Source organism: Syngnathoides biaculeatus, chromosome 11 (assembly GCF_019802595.1).
Source record: "Syngnathoides biaculeatus isolate LvHL_M chromosome 11, ASM1980259v1, whole genome shotgun sequence".
In the NCBI taxonomy this organism is placed as follows: Eukaryota; Metazoa; Chordata; class Actinopteri; order Syngnathiformes; family Syngnathidae; genus Syngnathoides; species Syngnathoides biaculeatus.
In genome coordinates, this window is record NC_084650.1 from 17,182,806 (window position 1) to 17,210,177 (window position 27,372).

General features: G+C 41.7%; 1 protein-coding gene across 3 annotated transcripts in view; it reads left to right on the forward strand.

Moving 5' to 3' along the window:
* mrpl11 (mitochondrial ribosomal protein L11) overlaps window positions 1–27,372 on the forward strand; it is an 81,428-nt gene continuing 54,056 nt past the window's right edge. The window contains exons 1-2 of one of the 3 annotated variants that reach the window (XM_061834775.1): window positions 1–160; window positions 21,044–21,206. In XM_061834775.1, coding sequence (XP_061690759.1) covers window positions 21,084–21,206 — 123 coding nt within the window. In that variant the 5' untranslated portion in view covers window positions 1–160; window positions 21,044–21,083. The other 2 variants (XM_061834776.1, XM_061834777.1) reach the window with 2 other exon arrangements.

The following is a 27,372-nucleotide window of genomic DNA, read 5'->3' on the forward strand; positions in this document are numbered from 1 at the left end:
ACTTCAGTGGAGAGAAGTTGCAGTTACTCCTCCACGCCTGCACGTGGCGGTGCGGAGAAAAAACGTCATCACGTCGACAAGCGAGGGACGAATCCAACATGTCTGCCCCCTGAAGGAGACACGGAGAAATAGAAACATTGCGAAAGCACACGACAAACAGGTACTTATTTTGCTTCAAACTTCATTTTTTAAAAAGGCTCCAATCAACAACTCTGCTGCTATTTTAAATCTTCATTTATAAGCTTTCGTTCGATTTGTAACCGTGAATTATTAGCTCACGCGTTGTATTTCTACATGCGTGCGCTAGTAGTTTGCTGTCTGTCCTCACTGGTAAGAACTAGAGCACTAGTAGAACAACAGTCTTACTAGTAATGTTTTATTCCCCACTATTTTTACCCAATTCATCCTATCAGCTGTATTAGTAATATTAACCCTAAAATTACTAACACTACGGCCGGTAGTTTCCTTAATATCAATGATATTGAATTGATATTGAACTCCAATGGCTTCCCATAAAAGGCATTTTAGTATTGATTCGATGTGTGGTTTACTTGTAAGCTTTAATTCCATACTAGTAGGCTAAAGGTGGCATTTCAAGTCATAAGAACGATTACTGATGTGACACAGTGGTTCTACTAGTAAAACGATTTGATACCTACTGGCTTTAGAGATTGTTTCAACAGTCAACTGTTATCAGGGTAGAAAATAAATGGAGATTTAGAAACGTATTAGGGCTAGAAGTAATGATTGTTTTCATAATTGAATCAGATCAAATATATTTTGTATTTTCCATCCGTTTATTGAAAAAAAAATAGCACATTTCAAATTGGCAGTGCACAAAAGTGCTGCATGAAAATCCCAGACCACTGAAAGTAATTGTTATTCATAAAAACAACAAAATGTTGACTATTCAACTGTACAGGTCTGTGGTTTCACTTGCCTGACTGGTATGGAAGTAGATGAGTGCCACCAGGATTTGAATTTGAAATGTAAAGTGAAATAGGAGTTGAATATGAAATGCCACAGAAAACAGGATTAGAATTTGAAATGTAAAGTGATCACATTTTCAAAAGTTGTATTCCAGTGTAACTTTTCAATGTTAACAATTCAACTGACTACAATTCGCTGTCTGAAATTCACCGACTGTGCCACCGGTCAGAACCGAACAGCCAGCCAATCCTGGTGCGCTTTCTTAGTATGTGACGTCACTTGACTAAGAAAGCAGAACTGCGATTGGCTGGGTGTTCGGTTCTGACCTGAAGTGACCCTGCCTTGGTGGCACAGACGCTGAATTTTAGACAGCAAATTGTAGCAACTATTGAAAATGTGATCACTTTACAATTCAAATTCAAATCCTGTTTTATGTGGCATTTCAAATTCAAATCCCATTTTACTTTACATTGCAAATTCAAATCTTGGTGGCACTAATCTACTTGCAACAACAGTGCAATAGAGGGACTCCACACCCTAAAATTACAACCAAAGATGCCTTTTGGACTAAAGGTGGAAAGTTTGCTTTTATTCAACCGTTGCGGAAACAGTTGTGTTTGTAACGTCGGTTCCTGGTTGAGGAGATGCTAGGTGTGTGTCAGTTTAGGACATTTCCACTTTCGTCCTTATTATATTTCACTAATATGCTTGTTGGCTACATCTGTTTTGTCTCATTTGGGGCTTTTATATCATGTGTTTAAGTTCACTTTATAGCCGACTGCTCTTGTGTTGTCTTTTGAAGGGAATGTACTGTCTTTTCACACCATACCCGGATCCTTCTCAAAAAAATATCACCCCCCCCCACCACCCTCCTCATTGACTTTGAATGCAGCAGATCTTTTATGAATACTGTCAAGGTGAGCGAATTAAATCCAAAGAGGAGCGGCGGCCTATTCATGTTGAGTGGCACCGGCGCCTTAATGAGGTTGATCATTGAAAAGTTTATAGTAGCATTTAGAAGATTGGAAATTCACTGGGATGAAGCCAAAAGTTACGGCGGTGACACTGAAATAGAATATTTGCTATTGTATGCACTCAAGGCTTCTAAGTTGAATTTACTGGGTTGCGTGAATAGCGCAGTGTTTGTGCCATTTGGAAACATGTTTCCTGGTGATGGTAATTAATATACAGGGAACCTTGAACGCGGCGCCTCAGAATCCTTCTTCATGAAGCCATTACATAAGCCAGAGATCAAAGCTGTTTTGCGAATTTAGCCCTCGTATTGGACACCATTTGAGCATTTATTCTGTCCTTGATATTCAGGTAAACAAGTCCATATTCCAGTAGCCTACGTATACTCTTTCTCTTCCTAGATCAGCACATTCGTAGTACACTAGCTGCTTTACTAGTAACCTCTTTACCACCGCTAATGCCACTTTTTGCCTGCTAGTGGGCTGGACCTATCTTTGACAGAATTGCATTTTGAATGATGTGCAGAGGGAGTTCAAGTGAAATGATAGGCAATCATCCAACCAATAGTCTGATTCTAGTCTATTACCGTAATTTCCCGCCTACGAGCCGCAACTTTTTTCACACGCTTTCCACCCTGCGGTTTATGCGGTGATGCGGCTAATTTGTGCATTTTTTCTAACGCCCGCAAGGGATTTACTCGAGTGGAAAACGTAAGAATGAGACCGGTGGAATATATGTGCTGAGGAAGTGAGTTTTACCGGCCCTGTTAGTGCTGCGCTAGCATTAGCTGTGTTACTGGCGTGTCTCGGTAATATTTACCAAGTAAGTTTTACTTTAAAGGGCCCTGTTAGCGTTAGTGCGGTGCTAGCGTTAGTGCTGGATTTAGAGCAGCACTAGCGTTAGCGTTTTTATATAAATGTCATTGTATTATATTTCAACTTGCAACTCTATATCTGTTTTGTAATTAAATATGATGCACATTTACAAGTAGGAGTAATACTCTTAATTTCGACATTACGTTATGTTTTTAAGACATCTCTCTTTCTCTGGATGGGGTGGAGGATTTGTTTATTTTGGGTCTTCAAAAACATTTGCCACCATTTATTCTAATGTTGGATACATCTTTTTGATTTTCTTTAATTTCTTATTTTAATAAAATGTTGACTCTGCATGCGGATGGCAGCAGGCCATGATCTTAACCCCTTGGCTTGGACTACCCCTGAGCAAATCATGCTCAGGAATGCTCTTTGTTTTCTATGCAAGGGAGTCAAATGGCTTTTCATATCTCTTGCGCTACTTTCCCACGAGGCCTGATGCCTGGTGAAGAAATCCAGTTAAAAGAGAACCTGATCTAATCACAGGCTTCATGTAGCCACGTGTCGCCCCGAAATGAGTGATGCCTCCCCAGAAAATTGAATCATTTAAATTGCCCGCTGGATCCCACTTCATCATGCGGCGCCCCGGCTGAATATTTTCAAGCATAGAGAAGTCTCGCTCGCCTGAGTTCCGTCTTCATTTTCTTCCCTAATACATTTTGCACCTTTTACAAATCAGTTTCTACATGTAGGATTAGTACGGCGTATCCTGTCATGCATCACATTGAGGCAGATGGCGACTGTATGTCAGCAACAGGTCCGTCTGCCTGAAGAATACAGTCTGAAGGAAGCTTGTTTTTGGTGGGGGAAACGTTGCCATATTTCAACAAAACAACCAAACCAAGTGTGCTAGCTCAAGGCTGACATAAAATGTGATAAAAATGATGGTTATTCTAAACCTTCAAACAGATACAGATAGAGAGGAGGTTAATCCGTTCAGTGACCGTGCTTGTACAGTGAAGAAAATAAGTATTTGAACACCCTGCTATATTTGAAGTTCTCCCACTTAAAAATCATGGAGGGGTCTGAAATTTTCATCGTAGGTGCATGTCCACTGTGACAGAAATAATCTAAAGAGAAAAATCCAGAAATCACAATGTATAATTTTTTTTAACGATTTATTTGTGTGCTACATCTGCAAATAAGTATTTAAACACCTGTCCATCAGTTCGAATTCTGACCCTGAAGGACCTGTTAGTCCGCCTTTAAACCACTCCATGTATTATCCTAAATCAGATGCACCTGCGTGACGGTGTTAGACACCTGTCCACCCCATACAATCAGTAAGACTCAAACTGGTAAACTGGTTGGTAATACACTAAAACGTCATGGTTTGAAATCATGACCGGCACCGTCTTAAGTTTGCCAATGACCGTTTGGATGATACGAAGGAGTCATGGAAGAAAGTTTTGTGGTCAGAGGAGACCAAAATGGAACTTCATGGTCATAATTCTACCAACCGTGTTTGGAGGAAGACGAATGATGAGTTCCATCCCAAGAACACCATCCCTACTGTGAAGCATTGGGGTGGTAGCATCATGCTTTGGGGTGTTTTTCTGCACATGGGACAAGACGACTGCACTGTATTAAGGAGAGAAAAATGGTGGCCATGTATTGTGAGATTTTGGGGAACATTTTGAGGAACAACCTTTTTCCCCCTCAGTCAGAGCATTGAAGATGGGTCATGGCTGGATCTTTCAACATAACAATGACCAGAAGCACACAGCCAGGAAAACCAAGGAGTGATCGAGGTTCTGGCGTGACCTAGCCAGTCTCCAAACCGAAAACCCAATAGAAAATGTTTGGAGGGAGCTGAAACTTTGTTTCTCAGCGACAGCCCAGAAACCTGTCTGATCTAGGGAAGATCTGCGTGGAGGAGTGGGCCAAAATCCCTCCTGCAGTGTGTGCAAACCTGGTGAACAACTACAGGAAATGTTTGACCTCTGTAATTGCAAACAAACGCTACTCTACCAAATATTAACATAGTTTTTCTCAGGTGTCCAAATAGTTATTTGCAGCTGTATCACACAAATAAATCATTAAAAAAAATCATCCATTCTGATTTCTGGATTTTCCATTTTTAGTTTACCTCTCTAACAGTGGACATGCACCTACCGTGAAAATTTCAGACCCCTCCATGGTTTCTAAGCGGGAGAACTTGCAGTATAGCAGGGTGTTCAAATACTCCTTTTTTTTTCATTGTACAGTTTGTAATCAGATGTGTCCTAATGACACTCATACAGTAAGTATGCAGGCGATAGCAGGCTGAACACCGCGTCTGAGGGTGGGTTTCAAACTTGGAGGTTCAACTGTGTTTTGTTTTCTCCTTTGACAGGAAGGCATGTCAGGCACAGACGTGTCGTTCACCCACCATAGTCGCAGTTTGACAAATATGACGGTTTGAGAGGAAATGTAATTCCGAGAAGCCAATAAAGAATTCATTCTCCCGGGGAGATGACGCTTGCGTGGCGGACTCATCGCTATTCATGTTAGGCGTCCATTTTTCAACTCGCGATACGCTCATGGGTGCCCAAGCGTCGCTGCTGTAGTCTCAGCTTTTCACACAACTCTGCCGGGGAGCGACGCGCTCCCTCAATGTTTTTTCTCCTCCGTGGTTTCCTAACAAGAAGCAAAGCAGTCATCTGTAATCATACAAAATGGGGCTATATTTTATCATCTTTTGTTTTTTGGGACCTGCGTGGGTGATGATGTGTTTGAGGGTTGACCTCTGTCAGTGTTTTTATGACGTTGCGTTCAAAAGCACCTGTAAAACCAATTTCGTCTCTCATCAAAATGTCTTTTGTTTTATAGTGGCGAAGTGGTGACGTTGACAAAATGTCCTTTCTGACAGCGTAGTTGGCCCAAACTAGGGCTGGAAATTTTTTCTACCCTTATGACTTTATTTCATTTCAATTTGATTCGGTTTGATATTGATTTAAGTTCTCTTTTGATTCAGTCAGAAGTACAACTACACACATAATTAAAGGTCCCCTTTCATCAATGGTTTCCTCTTTGTGATCTTTGCTGTCCTTTCATTTGGTTTCCATGCTTTCATGCCAATTTTTGCACTTGGCATTTGAGGCGGCCGGATTTCTCATTATTATGCGACGTGAATGAGCTCCGCGCTGAGTGGATCGCTGATGTTTACCAATTTTAATTTGGAAAACAGCTTGGGCCTTATTGGCTCATATCACGGCCTCCGCTAGATGGATATCACGTCCTTTGATACGGAATTCCAACTGCGGTTAGATGAAGTAGCGTCACTTGCATTCATTGTCGTCCACTACATATTCTAGCTTTTAAATCACAGGTGTCAAACTCAAGACCCGGGGGCCAGATCCAGCCCGCCGCATGATTTGATGTGGCCCGCGGAGCCAAATCTAGAGTGTCAATTTCAGTTATTCTTGTAAAAATCTGTACAAAAATTTCAAACTGGCAAGCATAATAAATGATAAAGTTGAGATATTACAAGCATTTTTGTATCCCCAAACGTGAATAGTTAAAAAACGCGTTTCCGTTGATTTCTGACTCCAAAAGTAGATCATAAATTGATGATGTAAATACGATGAGACGATTAAATATTTATTTGGATTTTTTTCGCGGTCATAATGGCCCTCTGAGCGAAACCGGAACCACAACGTTGGCCGGCGGGGAAAAATGAGTTTGACACCCCTGCTTTAAACCGAACAACACCACCCAATATTCTATGAGATCGCGGTAAAGTGTGACTTTTATTGTTTTCACATGAGTCTAAAAACAGTGAATAGGACAGTTTTTCAGCAATTAACAGAAGATGGGTTGATTTAAAAATTATGACAGATGTACTGGTTGGAGTGAAGTCCAAGTACATCGAAACAAAAACTTTTCAACCAACTTTCATGAGGTTTGCCTTTTGAGTACCATCAAACCATTTTAACAGAAAATCTCGCCTAGAATGATTACTTCTAATTCATATGTTGTAATTGTACGTGTTATACATTGTTTGGTTCCATTTTAATGTGCACGAAATTATTTATAAATAAAAGTGTTATAGGTCAGAGTATCGCCTTCATTTGAATTTACAATGTACGTAATCATGTTATTAATGCTGGTACAAGCTGCATAGTTTATTGAAAGTTTCATGTACTTAATTTTGCACACTAATGATGGTTGAACAGCGGCACGGAGCCTCAGCTGCAAAGCGTTCCGGGTTCAATCCCGGACCTGCCTGTGAGGAGTTTGCATATTCTCTCCGTGCCTGTGTGGGTTTTCTCCGGGCACTCCGGTTTCCTCCCGCATCCCAAAACATGCAGCGCTAATTGGACCCTCTAAATTGCCCCGAGGTAATAGCAGATTGCGAGTGCGGTTGTTTTGTCTCTATGTGCCCTGCGATTGTCTGGCAATGAGTTCAGGGTGTACCCCGCCACCTGCCCGTTGACAGGTGGCATAGGCTCCAGCACTCCCGAGACCCTCGTTAGGATAAGCGGCTAAGAAAATGGATGGATGATGGTTGAACAAAAGAAGCTGGTTAGACACTGTGTGTGTTTACGTGTACACCAGCATAAAAATGTCATTTCAATTGGGAAAATTTAACTTTCCAAATAAACCGAGTTCTGAGTTTGGTCACGTAACAAATCAAATCCCTAACTCAAGGTACCGTCGTATATTGATGAAGCGCAATCGAGTTCAAAGCCGCCAGAGATGGGGTTAAAGCAAGTCTTTTCAACTGGCACTCTTTTGAAGAGCGTGTTCTGTTCGACTGCCCTTCAGCGCATGCCATCCCATAATCAAAAGCAACGGCACACATCCACGTGACGAACGCTAACGTGGCGGAACAGCGCATGATCGTCTTTAGCACCCGGCGTCTTCAAGAGCTCCTCTAGAGGTTACGCTGCCAATCACGAGCCTCCGCTGTATAAAATATTCCTCTCTTTGGTCAGTCTGTTAAAAGGCCGTCGCCATAATTAAGAAATGCCTGCCCTCTAAGCAAACGTGACTTCCCAGAATTCCCCGCTGCCGGCGAAGGTCCTCCCTCGTGCTATTTATCGCGTTGCTGGCAGACATTTAGTATTCAAGGCTCTCAGTCATTTGTTGTGTCTCTAAGGACACACAAGCATTGGCGCAAAAATTGACAGGAATGCGGGAATTGCTTTTACAGTCGGGTTAGTTTTTTATTTTTCTACCGGTATCCAAGGACAACAGTTCGTCTCCAGGGCTTTTCACCCATTTCTCCTCCTCCACCTCCTCCTCTTTCACCAGCGAGCCTCAGTTGTGGACTATTGTTGGATTGTGACTCAATCCCGGCATTTTCCTCATCTTCGTTTCTTTAAACAGAAGTGGTTTGGGGAGATAAGGACAACAGGCCTCCTTCACTGTTACGTGCGGGGAAATGTTCTCGCTAAAAATCAGGGTTGGAATCATGACACGTGACGTCTACTGGGCACTTTTCTTCGCACCGCCGTACACGTTAATCCATCAGAATTCATTCTGAACGACAAGCGTCTGCATAACCCCCGCCCCCGTTTTCTTATAAAAGAACACTGGTCGGATGGATCTCTTGCGAAGAGATGCGGCCCCAAAACTCAATTAATTTTCCTGATCTTTATCCCATTTTCAAAAGCTTGCGCAGCACTAAAACCGACAACATATAACAATTGTTTTGTCGTATTTAATTAATTCCGTTGTTGAATTAGAGAACATGGAATTATTTTGAAATTTTAATGGTAGACTGTGCACGCATTTAGTTGAAGTTATGAAAGATTGATTGATCACATTTTGGCGGACATGATTGACGAGAGATTGTCACCTGCCGCTAACTAGCAGCTAAGATAACGAGCTGTCTTAGTAAACGGACAGGTTGTCAGCCAGCGCTGATTTATGTGTTTTACAGTATGTTTATAACGGACTTCAGCCACGATGCGCCAAGGGAACCTGGATAAAATAAGCCATTTTAAATTAAAATGAAGGGTTGTGGTAACAGCTTTTTCTCAGCAGTATGTTAGCCGTATGTCAGGGCCAGAACTCGAGGCTGAACCCAAATGCACGACTCGGGAGGCTGAGGAGCAGTTTGGGAAGCGTCTTTATTCGGTCCAAAACGCCGGCAGGCAGTCCACGGAGGCAGCAGTAGCAGAATCAGCAGTCGTGAGAGGGAAGGTCAAGAACGGGGCGGGGTTCGGTACAAGATTATGGACAAGGAGTTTTGCGAACGTAACGTAAATCCAACAGTCTGGCAGAGACCAGACTGCACGCGGGGCCATAGATCTGTGATTAAGGCAGGCAGGACCGCCACACCCATGACTTGGACCGGGACGGCATAGACACCGTACTCTCCGGTGTTGTGACAAAATCTACGTCCCCAACGAAACTGTGACCAGAACTTAACTAAGGGAATATAAATCCTTTTCAAATAATCTTATAGGATTCTTCATTTGTCGGACTGTGACTTATCTTTATTTTGGAAGGAGTACCACGATTTGATTGTAATTCGCTGGGCTTACGCTACTGTGACCAGGCCTCGAGGATTTCGACGGCGAGTCTGAGGTCTACTTTATATCATTAAATTTATTGCTTAAAAAAGATATACTTCACACTGCAGTACATCAATCATTGATGGCAGACTTGAGATGGATTCTTGGAGCGACTAAAGGTGCTGGAAAAAAAAAAGGCTAATCTATATTTTCAATCTTAAAGTCGGTCCCCTATTGATGGTCTCTTAAGCGTTTCGTACAATGTGGAATAAACTTACACGGTTAGAATTTTAATGCTGCAGAGCCGGCGAGCACGTTTTATTTATTAAGTAGCACAGCTGCGTTCACCCCCATCACTTTCATCTTTACATTTAAAGTTCGATGTAAGACAGAAATATGGGGAAAAAATCACGAGGAACGCACGCTGTGCACAGCGGACATCATCTCACGGGCTGGAATGCTACTTTCCTTCAAGAGGCAGGGGGGCATTTTGTCCGTGTCAGTTGCGTGTGGATTTCAGTTCTATACAGCCCCCCCCCCCCCCCCCCCAAGTGAGTCTCGCGGGATATTTGGGCTGCTCAATCCACTGAAAGATGTGGACAACCATCCGTCTTTTTTTCCTTCCCTTTCCTTTCTAAGGAATGAGTTTGCCTGATACCGATGATAACATACAGAAGCTAGCTAATTTAATATAGCCACCTACTAACGAGTGAGAATTTTTCTCAATGCCGCTGACAAGTGGTCAAAGTTAGACACTGCTGTCGGTGCACTTTCAGTCGCTTTATGAAACAAAACAAAGACATTATCAGCACTTTCATACGCTCGTGCAATGTCACTCATCATGCAAACTAGCTAATTGGTGAGCCACTTGACAACCGGTCAACTCTACACTCTCATTCCCCGATGCCCATGTCACTCACCTGACTATACATGTTGCTGCAGGTACTGCAGTACAACATGAGAATGACCACTCAAATTGGATTAAAATAATACCAACCATTTGCACGTGGTGTTTTTAAATGATGGAAAATCAATTTTGATCTCTAGTATTAAATGTATTATGTAGGACTAGATGTTAACGTCCCTCTATTCATGCATATTTCGGCTCCGATGAGGCTCTGTGGGATGTTCAAATAAGTAATGGCACCCTACGGGTTATCAAGTGGGCTTCCTTCCGTCATCAAGTGTTTTGCTGATAGGCCCACGACACTCTCGAGAGGGTTCAGTGAATCCCAGCGTCCCAGGTTCCCCCCCCCCCCCAGGTGCCATCAGTTCTCCTGAAGGCCCAATTGGGGGCTTTCCTCTTTATCCACAGCGTCTCTGACTGCCTGCCTATGGGCCTTCCCTACTTTTCAAGCAGCCAGCCGCTTGTGAGCTACTGACAACGGTGAGATGGGGGGTGGGGGGTGTGTGGGTGATGGTTCCAAATCATTTTAAGGTTAATGTTATGTTGCCTCCTCTATTTAAAATACAGAATTAGGTTTTTGTGCACCGTATTATCTGTGCTTTCATCCTGGATCAGGCTGTGCCAAGGTGGAATTTTAAAATTACACGCCATCTCATCCTGCGCTTTCTACTGTGGTTTGAGACCAGACCTTTCCCACTCGGAAAACAGAAAATATCATACAGTTTAACCACTTTTTCTTCAATTATTCACATACTCCGACAGTCATTGCATCTTAAAACAACAGCATTTATTTTTTAACTTTCTCCATTAATAGCGAAAGTCTAGCTCATTTTTGCTCTACGTTGCCCAGACTGTGTTGCTAACTAAAGCAGCGGTGGTGGACGCTGTCATTATAAAACACATTGATGGGCTGCGTAAGTACTGTAACATTTGTAATTATGAGTGTACGTCTTTAAGAGCGGGGTGGGGGTCAGCTGTAAGGTAAACTAGAAAAAAGGAGCATGTGGGGGAGAAGCGGTCGTTGTTAGAGTCCCGTGTGGTGCCTAAAAGAAACCAGTGGCTTCTTCTGTTCTGTTTTTACAGTATGTATATGAATTGTGTAATTGGATGTAACAACCAGTCATCGCTCACTCATTGAATCCCATTGCAAAATGCCACAAACTGAATAGCTGGATGCAATACTTTTAATTTCCATTGGCTTTTTAATTTTTTTTTTGCACACAACGCAGAATATCTGCAGACTGCATCAGCCGTGCACAATTGTGCATGCGCACAATTTAGAGGGAACATTGCCTGAGAAGGGTTGCGTCAGGAAGGGCATCCGGCGTAAAAATTGTGCCAAACATATGTGCGTTCATTTGCGATGACACGCTGTGGCGACCCCGAAAGGGACAAGCCGAAAGAAACTTACTTACTTACTTATTGGCTGTCTTTTTTTTTTTTTTTTTTTTTTTTTTTTTTGGGCACGCCATCCCGCGATCGACGCACTGAGCACCCCTGGACTAGATCTTCGGTCTTCTCATGTGTGAGCTGCTATGATTTGGTCTTTAAATTCCAATTGTGCGTTTTGTACGTCCTTTAAGATGCTGTCACGACCTCTTCAATTGCCCCTTGGCGGCAAATAAACTCAACTGAATTGATTATACTGCACAACTGTTTGTTTCCACGGAAAACAAAATTCATCTTCCTCTACAGCAAAGAAGGTTTCATGTGACAACATCAGCAGGATTTCACGGGAATTCAACCCCTCCATTCTACTATTTGGACTTTAATTTAACCGAGATGTCAGATTTACCTGTAGTTGTTCAGACAGCCATGAGGAGATGTACCGAGATTTCCTCTGCCTCCATCAGATTAGTGTTGTTCACAATTGTGTGGAGAAAAATCCGTTTAAAGTGTCCCCTTGACTTGTAAATAAAATAACAGATTGACTTTGGATGTTGGGCTCCTTGAAGAGCATTAGTAAAAAAGTGCCTAATGGGCCAAACAAGACACAGCAGTGGGCCTCACTCGTGCAATTAAGATCACAATTTTTTATTACCATCTGATTAATCTCCCCAAAATGAGCTCTGTCCTTGAATTTCGCTCCTTTTCAATTAGTTTCCGAGCAGCACTAGCTTTTACGCTGTGCAGTTGTAACGAATTGCTCGTAAAAAAAAAAAAAAAAAACCTGCGAGACGGAGGGATCGTAGTGCGCAAAAGTTTGTGCGGAGCGGAGTATATTGGCGACAGGTGCCGCGTTTCCCCGCCCGCCACCTCATCTCACCGCTTTTATTGACTTGTTTACTTCGATCTTTCTGGCGATGGTGATTTGACAATTGACTGGGGAGGAGGACACAATGATGCGGGGGGAAATCATTTTCATTTGGAGGTACAAAAAGCGGGGTTGTCCTTTGCCGTTGTACTTGCTAAAATCCGTGAATGAATGATTTTTAAAAAATATTTATAATAGTAATATTGTGTAATTTATCCAATGCGCATGAGTACTTCCTGCTCCTCTAGACCCAGCATAGTGAGGGGTGGGGAAACAACAATAAATAACACAGACACACATGGAGTATGTCATGAGTAAGACTTGGCCACTGCCAAGAGGGGCGTGGCCACGTGGCCTAACCGCTCACAGCTGTTTCTCATTGGGACTGTAATTAGACAGGCATTTAAGTTGGAGTTTTTTGTCACGGGCATTTGCCAGTTCGTTGCCTTGAATTAGTGAGTTGTATTCACTGACAGTAGGAATCTCCACCGCTGAGAGTAGCGTAGTGTTGAGCTATCCTCGTCACAGCGTTTCTGTGCCACCACAGTATAGTTCCGTCTTAGTTTGTTTTCATAGTCAAGTCCTAGTTCATGTTTTCTAGTTTGTCTTCTAGTCATCAGACCTCACTTCACGTTTTTGGATCCCACCTTTGCTTAGAGTTTTGCGCCTCTGCCTTCTCAGACTGCTTACAAACCACACCTAACATCATGCCCTCGTCTCGGAGTCCTGCATTTTGAGTCCAGCCCCGTACTGGATGTTCGTGACTGAGTAAAATGTTCAAATGCTGTTGTGGAAGTGTTACAATATCATCACTGTCGGACAAAACCGTCATATCCAAATATGGTCAATTTTGTAGTTTTTACAATCTATGAGCCAATTTGAACAAGTCCATTCAGTCTTTCAAAGCTTTACCTGTCTGAGAAGTGTCATAAAACTGTACCCCTTCCCTCACTCTGAGGGAGCTGTGTGGCAAGATGATTCCTCATGACTGAAAGTCTGGATTTTCTTTTTTCGAAAAATAGGTAAAAACAGATACACTAGATACCACACACTGTGAATTGACGGGCGTGTATGCACCCGCGCCCCATCGCACTCGGAAATCTGCACAGTCGAGCACGAAAAGTCACGCGTGAAGAAATACATAGATATTGAAAACGTCGCTTATTTCGCGTCGTCTTGACCGATGTTCCCGCAGTTGCGCACTTGTCGCGCACATGAAAACCGATCCAGCGCAGTGAACCACAGCCCGACGTGTTTTATTTTTTTAAACACGGAAGTACGGAAGCGTATTGCAGCCGGTTCCGTACTGAAGCACACGAGCTGCTGCTCAGACCACTTCTACTTCCTAGTTTACCTGACACCGCCCCCCTCTGCTCTTAAAGGGCTACACTCATAATTACAAACACAACACACACCCGCAACGCTATATCTGCGGGCATGACTGGTGGACCACACCCGTAACTTTATATCTGCGGTCATAACTGACCACACCCGTAGATTTTTCACGTGAGTACAATTGCGTAACCCCCTTTTTTTTTTTTTGTTAAAAATGGTCACTGTAATGCTTTAACTGTAACAATTTGATCACAGCCTCTATCCACTGAACACATTCATGTAAGGGGAATCACAGAGTTGATGTTATATACAATCATTTAAGTGGACTGGGTAGCCCAAAAAATGTACAGCCGGCGGACAACCAGTCACTGGATTCTGTCGGACAAATGAGTATTACTCACCACTACTTGAAAGAGTTCCTTAAAATGAACTCAGCCGTGTTTGTTTGCAAGACGACATTTTTTTCCCCCTCCCCTTTGCTGCCGTTAATAGGGCCGTAATTTATATGTCCAATTTTCCGTGCCTCGTTCATCAAGTGGGTTTGGACAAAGTGCATTAACTCCGCGGTCCTTGCTTTCTCTTTATGAACGACACGCTTGGCAGGAATTGCCATGGTAACGCACCGTTTGGCTCAAACGTCTCGTTTCGTTTAAATTCGCGCCACATTAAGTTTGTTCTTCCACTGCACACCGGTTCTGATTGAAACGTTCTTTGGCACCCTTGAAGCATGTTTGTAGCATGCCCTTTTGTTACTTGAATGTAATGTAAACGCTGCTCCACCAAAGCGTGATGCGGGTGCAGTCGCGCGGTGTCTTTATGTAGGTCACCTCTTCACCGCTTCGCATTGTGATGCCTCGTTTCATTTAGCACCAGACTGAATCCTCGCTTTTATCGCTGGAGTGGCGTTAAGGCCCTTTGCCTATTCTCAGAGCTTTTATTCCTGTTTGGAATTAAAGCACTTTGATGCTTCAGCATACAACTCCGCCGGCACAAACCCTGTGGATTGGTTAGTGTTTTTTGCCCCCAATTTCTTCCACTGTGATGGTTATTTTCTGCACTTACGCAAGTTAGCGTTTGACGCCTCCGCATTTTCTGGCTGCAGAATTGATGTCAGCCGCCACAAGTGTTGTTATGATGACAAAATTGTAGCTTCGATACGAACTATACCTGCGTAAAATACCTCGATAGCAGCTACTGAAACATAGCCCGGCAAAAATCTAAAGCATCAGTAGTGACAGTATAACGCACCTGTGTGAGGTCGTTAGCTGCATAAAGACACCTGTCCACCCTATGCAATCAGACTCAAACTTGTAACATGGCCAAGACCAAAGAGCTTTCCAAAGATACCAGAGACAAAATTGTACAACTTCACACGGCTGGAAAGGGCTACAAAGTAATTGCCAAGAAGCTTGGTGAAAAAAGGTCCACTGTCCGAGCAATCATTAGAAAATGGAAAAAGCTAAACATGACGGTCAATCTCAGTCGGAGTGCACCCCCATCTAAGATATCACCTCGTGGGGTCTCGAAAGTTGAGGAATCAGCCCAGGACTACACGACAGGACTTGGTCAATGACCTGAAAAGAGCTGGGACCACCGTTTCCAAGGTGACTCTTGGTAATACACTAAGATGTCATGGTTTGAAATCATGCGTGGCACGGAAGATTCCCCTGCTGAAACCGGTACATGTCAAGGCCTGTCTTAAGTTTGCCAATGAACATTTGGATGATACAGAGGAATCACGGGAGAAAGTTTTGTGGTCAGATGAGAGCAAAACATTTTGGTCATAATTCCACTAACCGTGTTTGGAGGAAGACAAATGATGAGTTCCATCCCAAGAACACCATCCCTACTGTGAAGCATGGGGGTGGTAGTACCATGCTTTGGGGGGTGTTTTTCTGCACATGGGACAGGACGACTGCACTGTATTAAGGAGAGGATGACCGCGGTTATTTATTGTGAGATTTTTGGGGAACCAGAACCAGAGCATTGCAGATGGGTCCTGGCTGCGTCTTTCAACATGACAATGACCTGAAGCACACAGCCAGGAAAACCAAGTAATGGCACCCTAAGAACCATATCAAGGTTCTGGCGTGGCCTAGCCAGCCTTGAGACCTAAACCCAATAGAAAATCTTTGGAGGGATCTGAAACGCCGCGTTTGTCAGCAACAGGCCCAGAAACCTGTCTGATCTAGGGAAGATTTTTGTGTAGGAGTGGGCCAAAATCCCTCCTGCAGTGTGTGCAAACCTGGTGAACAACTACAGGAAACGTTCGACCTCTGTAATTGCAAACAAAGGCGACTGTACCAAATATTAACATTGGTTTTCTCAAGTGTTCCAGTACTTATTTGCAGCTGCATCAGACAAATAAATTGTTAAAAAAAAACATACATTGATTTATGGATTTTTCTTTAAATGATCTCTCTCACAGTGGACATGCACCTACGATGAAAATTTTAGAGCCCACCATGATTTCGAAGTGGGAGAACTTGAAATGTAGTAGGGTGTTCAAATACTTATTTTCTTCATTGTATGAACACAAAACTGAGCTTTTTTTAAACACTTGAACATTTTGCATTTTTTTTATTGTACATTTATTTGTATATGCAGTTTTTTATATCCAGTATATGCAAGTAAAGAGTGTAAATGTGTAATTACATATCCAGAGGAGTGCGAGTTTGTAGCCATTTCTTGCAACTATGCCGAAAAAGGGACTTTCCAATCCTGTCGCTGTATTGTTTAAATATACTTCTGTAGTACTTAAAAAAACAAAACAAATGTGGTATAATATTGTTTTTGACGTCAAAGTACCCCTTATACGTTTCCTTAAAAACATGTTTTTTTTTCTATTTTTCATTCCAGTGGACCATGTAACCCCGGGCGCCACACTTTTTCTTCCCTTAAGTAGCTTAGTGACAAAATGGCGCCCATGCAGCCGCACGTTACAAACGTCACCTCATTGTGTTCCAAGTGCTCACTTAAAGTTACAACTTTTTCTTGCCTTCACTTAGTGACTCTATAATAGCACGAGGTCCAATTCATCTGGCTAGTTGCGTCTATTCTATTGATCTCATTTGATACCCTCTGTTGCCCATGATGAAGCATCACTATAATGTTTCTCCCCTCCAAGTACTTATTTTTATTGAATAGCCAACAACCCTCCGAATTGCAAGGCTCAACCTTAAAACTCCAATTTTTACCCCGAGCTCCTGTCATTGATCTTTTTCCTTTCTTCTCTTTCTAGCTCCTTTTTTTTGGGAGCAGCTGTGCCAGTATCACTTTTATTCCATCAAAGGATTACAAGCCTGCGTTTATGTTTTCAGCCTCCCCGGAGAAAGGTCACCGGTTCAGGCTTTTCTCCCTACTCAACTAATTGACTCCTAATTTGCTTTTTGAAGTGAGATGGTGATGGGGGGGGGGGGGAAAGCCCCCCACAGGTTCATCATTTATGACAACACTGACATTCTGCACCTATCCTACACTCGGAGTTTAAAGTTACCTTATGCACAAGAACAAAAGCATACAGTATTTTATCAGGATAAAAAAATGGAAATGTTACAAGAATCAAGTTGAATGAATGGCATGAAATTTAATGGAAACAAATGTTATAATTGTTTTTTTCCCTACCCCACTAATGAGGCACATGCTTAGTTTTTGTAATACTGTGAGGCATTTTATCCTAATTTATTGTGATGTAATCATGCTAACGTTAAGTTTTACCGAAATGTTAAGCTTTTTTCCCCTCTCGTCATCGTCTTATGTTGAAGACTAAAATAAGTGCTAACAAAACAGTGCAATAGAGCTCATCCACCTACGTCATAAAATCTCGTGTCCTTTGTTTACCTCGCCATATTGCCGATCTGACAAAGCAATGTTCAATGCTAAGTCGGTTGGAGACGACACGAAAATACGTCTTATTGTACGACGCCCAGAGTCTTGTCCGATACCGTTAGACATTTAGAAGGTGAAAATAAACAAAAAATGAGATAAACTTGGCATAGAGGACCCCTATTTAATACTGAAGTTGAGGTTTTTGCCGTTAAGAAATTGGACTGTTAATTCGCTTCCGCTTGTCTAGGACAACTGGATCTACACATGTATCTGATGAGTAAGTCATCGAGATTCACACGCAAAAGTATGAAAGCGTATAAAAGTCTGGACGCTTACAAATACTTCGTTGCTGGATCTGTACAGTCACATAGTAACGGGGAGACAGCTCGTGAACGCGGGAGCGCAATAAATAATTACGCACCAAGGACCCCAAACAGAAGAAATGTCGAGGAAACGGGAAGCGAAGTGGCTCAATGATATCTCGCGTGCAGATCTGACTCGTCCCACAGTTTCAAGTCGTGTGTGCAGCGATCACTTTATAAATGGTAAGTTTAAGCCGAGTATTGCACTTTGACCATATCCTCCTACCGCTGTTTTTACATGTATGTGTTGTTTGCTGTGTTTTATATTACAAGACTAACGGTGTTTGATAGGTCTACATGTACATGTACATCCAACTCGGCCGCCAGTGACAGGCTTTTCATCTACAGTTTAGGATACAAACGTATGAATGTGTGTTGTGCGTTTGCTGTCTGTTTACTGTCTGTAAATGTCAAATTATTTTTAAGAAGGAAATATACTGTATATACATTAAAAACAACACGAGTATGCATGTAGCACCTACCCACATAATATTCATGTTTTGTAGAACTGAGAACAATGGACTTTTGGTGAAATGCACCGTGCAGGTTACTATGCGTAAATAGTCTGACCAAAACTGTCCGAGCCAGCCCATAAAATACCTTTTTTTTGTTGTTGTTATTTTGACATTTGTTTGGTATACTCAGCTAACGTCAAAATGATAAATTAGGTATTTAGGCTTAAGGCTAGTATTTCTGTCATACACCCTGTTGGACTACCTACCAGGGTGGATATTTTAGGTACCGGTACCTTAAAATGTAAAATGGCAAATGTGACCAAGTAAATAGATATACTTGTTATGTAATTAAGTCAAGGCCTGAATCTGGAATATAACCCTATTCTATATATACAATTATATATATTTATATACTTTTTCTTTGGTAGGTCAGCCTGCTCCACTGTTCCCACCTGAACACCCAGACTGGTTACTTACTCGGGCAAAAATTAAAACCTTTTCTTCAGACAACGTTTTGCAGAGGACACTCTGAATCCACCCGCATACAAAGTAATTGTAAGCCTCCAAGGACTTGTAGGCCTTTATCTGTTGGTTAGTAAGGCTGTTGGTTGTAAGCACCAAGTAGTTCACAATGTCGGGGTATTCCACTCTCGCCCAACATTTTTCAGTCGCAAAATCAGCCTTCGATAGACTATACGGGTCCAGATCCTCACATAAACTGATTTTCTGTCTATAGTAGGGTTCCAGATCAGCCGACAGATCCTCGAAATACTTGGAAAACGCCATAGAAAGTGCAGATACAATGAACGCGATGCTGGTATGTAGACAAACTTTAAGAACTGTTTACAACCTCCCAACATGGCCAACACACAAAAAATTCTTACCCACAATGCACTTGCTCTGAAGTTGTGCAAGTGACCTATAGGGCGACCAACCGTTTCCCTTGTTAGCTCCCTGACTGTTTTCATTGACATATCTTATTGTTTCACCTACCCAGCTGTGAGAGGTTGTGAGAGTTTTACTAAAGCCGTAAAGACGGTGCTCGGAGTGCGCCAGACGCTGTATACATTTTGAATAACTCCTTTGTACAACATTGTCTTATTCCAAGTGTTGCACTGAGGCTATTGGTCATTAATTTTAACCAAGTTAAGACACTTTTGTTTGCCGCTGTTGAGCACAAGCACATTTTTGTGCGTGTTCTTGTTCGGTCTTTTTTTCCTGCTTCTTTGTTGGCTTTTGCAACTTCTTCTTCAGAGTCGGCGGACTAAGTATCTAATCTGGGAACCGAATTTTTTTTTAATTTGAATTGTAGTTTTCTAAATGGTCTAATCCTGACGCATCATTCCTTTTTTACTTTCACCAAAAAATAGGAAACAAAAGTAATCCGCGACGCAGTTGGTTTGGTGAAAGAAAACAGTTTACTCGAATTCAAACTTATATATTATATATATAATGTGATATTATTAAAAATAAAGTAAATAAAATTGTTTTCACATCACATGGGCACAGGAAATCCAGGTCAATGAACAAAAATACAAAGAAAGTGATGAGGGTTGCGGATGATGGTCAAAAAAAATTTCACCCAGCAGTCCATATTTCCACTTTTTCCGTCTAACCTCCGTTCTTTTTCCGGTTCATTACGTCCTCACAACGTATCAATTATTTTAGCAAACCTCAAATCCTCATTTTCAATATCACAGTATGCAATGTAATCATCATCCACAGCGTTCATATAATAATTTGTGAATGCGCGACATTACATAATTAAAACTTAGCTGAAATTATTTCACTGAAACGAGCCACAAATTATTCTGACAGAACAGAAATTACATTTAGGCTCTTACATGAATGGTTCTGTAACGTGAGTCCCAGTTCCAATCAGTTCTTGATTCTCAATGGCCAACCCAGTAATTGGTTGGGAAGAAGGAACTGGTTTAGTATGAGTATTTAGTATGAGGTTGAGTATTTAGTACTCATTTTTTTGATTGATGTCCCAATGCTGTATGTTGTATTATTTTATGGACCCCTCCCACCCCCCATTCCCCATCCACAGTCTAAAAGCACTAAAAATGATCGTCGATGGAAGACTTGTGCAAACATGTAAACCAGGTCCAACAAGTATGTTTGCTGCAGTTTTTCAGGGGGGTTGATATGAATCTTCCAAAACACAACGATAATCACGTTCACATTTTTATTTGGCGGTTGTACTGTAGTGTAAATGTACCTTTTTATCCTCCCACACCCTTGACAGTTGACCCCCCGCTGTTGGTGTTTAGCGGTGACACGTCTATTAAAAAAAAACGACGAGGCATTTTTGGCGTGCACCCCGCAGGTTTCAAAGAAATCTTTAAAGGTTTAATCCCACCCTGTGTCTCGACTCCAACGTGTGGAAAATGTCACTTCGCTACTCATCCACACCTTCGCCACCTCCTGGTCTCTGGCCTCTTCCAGCTCTCGCTGTGCCGATCGAAGACAAAGATCTTTTTTTAATTACTCGCCTGCTGCAGCAGAATGGCAAGGCGGCTTTTCCCCTGTGGCTTTTGCTATTGACTTTTTTTTTTAAGTTGATGTTTCCATGAGCCCCGTGTGTAAATCAGTTAAGTGCGCTTATTGTTATGAAGCTAAGCTAATTTCTCTGTGCTGGTTTTCTTTTTCTTTTTCTTTGACTCGTAATCACAGCGGCTGGATTCTTTTGTGGGCTTGGTGGAAAGCTGGAAACATGTCGAAGATCTCCAAGGCAGCCAAGGCCGTGAAGAAGCTGGACACAAGCGGTGTGATCCGGGCTATCGTGAGGTCGGGACAGGCGGCTCCTGGGCCCCCACTGGGCCCCATCCTGGGACAGGTAAAGTGACCATTTCCCTCCTCTTGTGATCAACAGTGTTGCACTAACTGAATTCACTGTGCGGGACACGTTCCAGATCCACGTGCAAACTACAAAAAGAGAGAGACAATATGATTTTTTTTTTTTTTTTTTTAATGTAGTTTTCACCTTCCTTCATGGTTGAAAGACATTTACTCATTAACACACACATAAGTATTCCTTAGGGCCTGATTTCTCTTTCTCGTTGTTAGGAAACTGGAAACTATCACATAAGGTGTTTTTGAGAAAATGATAAGATGACTCACTTGCTTCAAGCTATTTATCACTCCCGGGAGAATATTTTTTCTTTGTAAAACTGACACACAAACATACACTCTGCATTTAAACAACAAAATGCTCAATCAAACCACCTAATGAAAAAGGCTATCTTAATCCTTATATATAATGTGAGAGTAATAATGCAAATTCGGCATAGTTACAGTAAAAGTCTTCAAAAAATTGCTACTTAAACACACAGAGAAGTATTACAATCAAGAGAATTACCATGTATAAACACCGAAATGTTGTATCAAACCATATTCACCAAAGTCCGCTAGCTTTAATGCCACCTTGTAGTATGAAACGCCATAGATGGGTTAACAGAAATGAGCGTAAATATCACAGGAATTAAAAACCTTCATAAAGTGCTACTGTAACACACACTGAACAGTAACGCACTATACTGTAGAAAACAAACAATTGCTTTAAAAAAAATAAAATCTGTGAAATAGTGAAGGCGCAATTGATGAACCGCAATATATATAGAGAGGATTCGCATTAGGCCTACAGTAGAATGGCTTCACTTGACCTTCCGCATGCACCTCATTATCTGCCGTACAACCTGATCTTTCACTTTCCCATTTTTGCAGATCACACAATTGTTTGAGCCGCCGTGCCACCTCATTCTCCCCTCCTACCGGTCTCCCTACTCCCATCTTTATTCTGGTCGCACATCTCCTTTGTGCAAGTGGCTGCCTCCATCTGACACAACAATTCCCTCACAGTTTCTGCACCGGAGACACAAACACCACCTGTCTGTATTGCTTTCGATATATTTTACGCTTTGTAAAAGCAGTTTATAGCTTAACTGTATGTTTTTATTCAGTACAGTGCTGTTTGGATTGATCAAGAAACGCAACACAAATGTGTTGTTCTCAGGGGTAGGGATTGATGTTTTGGTTCCTGTCAGTGGGGAAAATTGATATGCTACATGAGTCAATTGAATTACGATCGTGTTCACAAAACAAATTCGTAGAGTGCCACCTTCTCTAATGAGTTCAATTTGTTCCGTAACCAGAGTCAAATAGAAGGTCTGTTTGGTTAGGTTTTGTGTCGATCTCAATATTGGAGCTTCTGTCCTTTCCTACCCACATCCGGCAGACCCAAAAACAGGAACATGCCCATGTACTTTGATGTGTTGGCAAGTGAAATGCATATTTCCACCTACAGAGTAGAAAAAATCTACTTTGCATCCTTTGACCTTAACACACCCGTCTTCAGCATACTTGAACCAAGGGATGGGCTTACTTCCTTAAAAGGAGTTCTGTTTGTCTTTCACTTGTTCTTTGTACTGGAAGTATGTAGTTCAAAGTAGAAGTAGATCACTTACCTACCCTCGACTGAGGATGGTTCCGTCTTGTACACTGGAGAGTTTTTGTAGCTGTTGACTGACTACATCAGGGGTGCTCAATGGGTTGACCAGTCGATCGCGAGGCAGTCTTGCTCGATCGCGGGACGGCTTGCCAAAATTGTGCAACTGTGCGCCACTGATGGAGTCTCTTCGCAGATATTCTGCTTTGCCTACAAAAAAAAAAAAAAAATCCAATGCAAATTGAAAGTATAACAAACAGCTATTCAGTTTGTGGTATTTTGCAATGTGATTCAATGAGTGAGGGATGACTAGTTGTTACATCCAATGGCACAATTCACATACGTACTGTAAAAAATGAAAAGAACAAGCCACTGGTTTCTCTTAGGCAGCACACGGAACTTTCTTTCCTAGTCTACCTTACACCCCCCCCCCCCCCCCTAAAGACGTACACTCATAATTACAAATGTTACAGTACTTATGCAGCTCATCAATGTGTTTTATAATGACAGCGTTCACCACTGCTTCTTTAGTTAGCAACACAGTCTGGGCAACGTAGAGCAAAGACAAGCTAGACATGCTGCCTATGTTTAGTTTCGCTATTAATAGAGAATGTTTAAAAAGAAATGCTGTCGTTTTAAAATGCAATGGCTGTCGGAGTATGTGAATAATCAAAGAAAAAGTGGTTACACTGGACGAGATTTTCTGTTTTCCGAGTGGGAAAGGTCTGGTCTCAAACCATAATAGAAAGCGCAGGATGAGATGGTGTGTAATTTTAAAATTCCACCTTGGCACAGCCTGATCCAGGATGAAAGCACAGATAATACAGTGCACAAAAAGCTAATTCTGTATTTTAAATATCGGAAGCAACATAACATTAACCTTAAAACGGTTTGGGAGCATCTTCATCATCATCATCGTCTTCATCTCCCCTGGACCCCAGGACTACATAAATGGCCAATGATTTCATGTGTTGCAAGCCACAGGTTCCGGACCTTGTTGGTAAAATCTGTGTAGTTCTGTATATGGTAAGAGTATGGCCTGTAGGTATGGGGTTGATGCTGCTGACGAGAGGCGCTCCTTCCTTTTGGATTTTAGGAAGCTCATAAATGCAAGCTATCACTTCTCTTGGATGCAGGTTGTGTAGTACATGCGGCAGCAATTCTTTTCTCCTTGTTAAGCTTCTGAAGGCATTGTATGATCTTTTCCTTGCATCCACTGGTGGGATCACTCTTAACCCTTTCGAATGTGTCATCCAGGAGGGCAGTCAGCTTTTCTGTGTTGAAACGTAATACGTTTTTGGAAAACATGTAAGTTGAGATACCGCCGTATTTGCTAAATCTCAGCAGATCAGGTGGTAATCAGTTGTGCTTGCGTCGGATTGATTTGTTTGAAAAGGGAGCCACATCTGAGTTTGGCAAACGGAACTGTGCGCTCACTATTTTGATGTGCAATAAGTCTCTGGTGAAACATCATCCCTGCCGCACAGCCACATCAAGCATTTAGTACCTTTTGGGCTCTTTTACGATATCACTGGAAGAATTTGTTATGCCCTTTGAGTGGGCTGCGTAAAACCACTCAGTCCTGTCTTTGATGTTATTTGTTAAATAACTTTGCTGACAGATGAGCGAAAACAACAAAAATAGGAACAATTTGTGCCAATCAGCGTTGACCAGTTTATTTTGGGGGAATTTGGCATTTATCTTACAGACAATAGAGTGAATTGCGATTTTCAAAGTAACTTCTCATTTAAAAGGAAAAATGTAATATGAAACATGTTGTTGAATATTCCGTGATGAAGAGTTGCACCTCTGCTTCCATCACATCCGATTTCTGCCCTCTGGTTAAAACACACTTGTGGTGGCTTTAAGCGCTTCTGCAGTCAACGCTGCCTTAACGAATCTTATAATGTTCCCGCTTTTATTGACACTGTCGGAAAGGTCGTAACTCTTCTTAATGTTCATCAGTGAGGCCCTGATGGGTGGCGGTACTGCACCGGAGTGAATTATATCGAAAAGGGAGCCGCTCTTGTGCATGCAAATGCAGTGGGGGGAAATATTAGGAACACCTCTCGGCGTAATGCGCATTGTTATTTTGTGTCGTTGTCAAATCCAGTGATTAACTCAACGAAGGACAACTTCATTTGTTTTTCAACTGCACGGTGATCACATGAAGATAATTTCGCATTGAGAGTGGCATCGGAGCTGTATCTCGGACAGGGTAGGACTTAAATTTTGGGACACATCATCAGTAGTGTACCTTTTTGAATTATAAGGTTTTCAGCCCTTCAAAAATTGGACACATTCACCAAAGGCGGTTTGCAACTTGTCCAACACCGCGCCTGTGTCCTCCCGTTCGACATTGACGTTGAAAGCACCTTCACTGCCGGCAAACACTTTTTACATTGTCCTAAATGTTGTTCCTTTGTTTTTAGTAACTGTCTTGTATATCCAACACAGACAATCTTGTGTTCTGCAGACGTTGCTTTTGTTTAACTGACTGCTTGCTGTACCATACTGAGTCGAGTAGCAAAATAGTCCCCCGCCCACCAAAAAAAACAAAAAAGAGCCAGTCACCAGTGTCAGCTTTAGAAGGCGAAATAAAAAAAAAAAAAAAATTGCTAAATCAGAGCTTGTGGGGCAGTTTCAAATGTACCGCAATAATTATTGTCAAAAAATTACAATAGAAATGTCTAAAAGCAACTAATTTAATGACACATTTTCCCCATTAATATAATAAATTAAAATTATGTACATTTTGTATTTAGATTATGTAATCTTGTCGTCAGTACATGGAATTCTTTCACATTAGAGGTAATCGTTACGACCACAAGCTGCAAATACAAAATGGGCACATATGTCATTGTGGCATGGAAATTGCTGTATCAGTTTGACTTTTTATCGAGAAGAATATCAAGTAGTTTTGAGTTTATGAATGAATGACTTGGATGGCTTGGCACTGCATGTGTACAGTATATACAGTGAAGAAAATAAGTGTTCAAATATTTATTTTAAGGAAATAAATGTTCTGTCCTGCAGTGTGTGCAAACCTGGTGACTACAGGAAACGTTTGACTTCTGTAATTGCAAACAAAGGCTACTGTACCAAATATTAACATTGGTTTTCTCAGGTGTTCAAATACTTATTTGCAGCAGTATCACACAAATAAATCATTAAAAAAAATCATACATTATTTCTGGATTTTTCTTTTTAGATTATCTCTCTCACTGTGGACAAGCACCTACGATGGAAATTTCAGACCCCTCCATGATTTCTAAGTGGGAGAACTTGCAATATACCGTAGCAGGGTGTTCAAATACTTATTTTCTTCACAGTGTGTATATATATATTTTTTTTTTTTTTCTGCTTTCACCTTGCACGATTGGGATATGAGTCATCCCAAGATAAATAGGAAAAAAAAGAGTGCACAGAATCAGATATCTTTAGATTGATATCAGACCACTTTTAAATGTGGCTGCAAGTTTGATACGTATCTGATGTTTGCCAATACGAGTGCAGTGTGAAACGTAAAGATAAGATATACCATATCACAATTCCAGCTCGCAGTCGTCAAAATCACTGATTAGTGACATACTTGTATACACACACCCACCTCTGCTCAAACAACACAAAAATATGGAAAAAAAAAAAACACCCGGTGGTAATCAGAACTTCAGTGAAGGCATATACCATTAACACCAAATCTTCTTTTCTTTCGCCTTGTCCCGTTAGGGGTCACAACAGCGTGTCACGTTTTTCCATCTAAGCATATCTCGTGCATCTTCCTCTCCAACACCCACCGTCCTCATGTCCTCTCTCATAACATCCATCAACCTTTTCTTTGGTATTCCTCAACACCCTTCTACCAACATACTCACTCTCTCGCCTCTGAACATGTCCAAACCATCTAAGTCTGCTCTCTCGAACCTTGTCTCCAAAACATCCAACTTTGGCTGTCCCTCTAATGAGCTCATTTCTAATCCTATCCAACCTGTTCACACCGAGCAAGAACCTCAGATGGTGGTGGACTTTGCAAAAAGGATGGATTTGGCAGTGGTGAACACTTATTTCCAGAAGAAACAGGAACATAGAGTGACCTACAAGAACGGAGGTAGAAACACGCAAGGTGGATTTATTCGTTAATTTCGTGGATCGTTCGTTCGGTTTTGCTTCCGTCATCATTGTGTTAGCATCTTTAACAGGAGGCTGTGGCCAGCCCGATTGTAATTCAATAAATCCTGGACCGAATGTTGTGAATACTCGACTTGGGACACTCCTGGCGACGACTTCAGTGGAATAAAATCACCATCTGTGCCATTTTAGTATCCAAATTGGATAACGAATCATGAACACCAAATGGAAATTAAATATTGTACATAAGAGAAGTGACCCTCATTCAAATACTGTAAACTGAGTAAGATGGTATTTCCGGAACCTACTTCCGCATTAGACAAAGCCAGTTTAAGCACTTCTTCCTAGTTCAGGTGAATGGTGAAGGGGGGGTGGTGGTTATTTTTTTTTATCCAATGACACAAGTCATAAAGAAGAAAAAATCATCAAG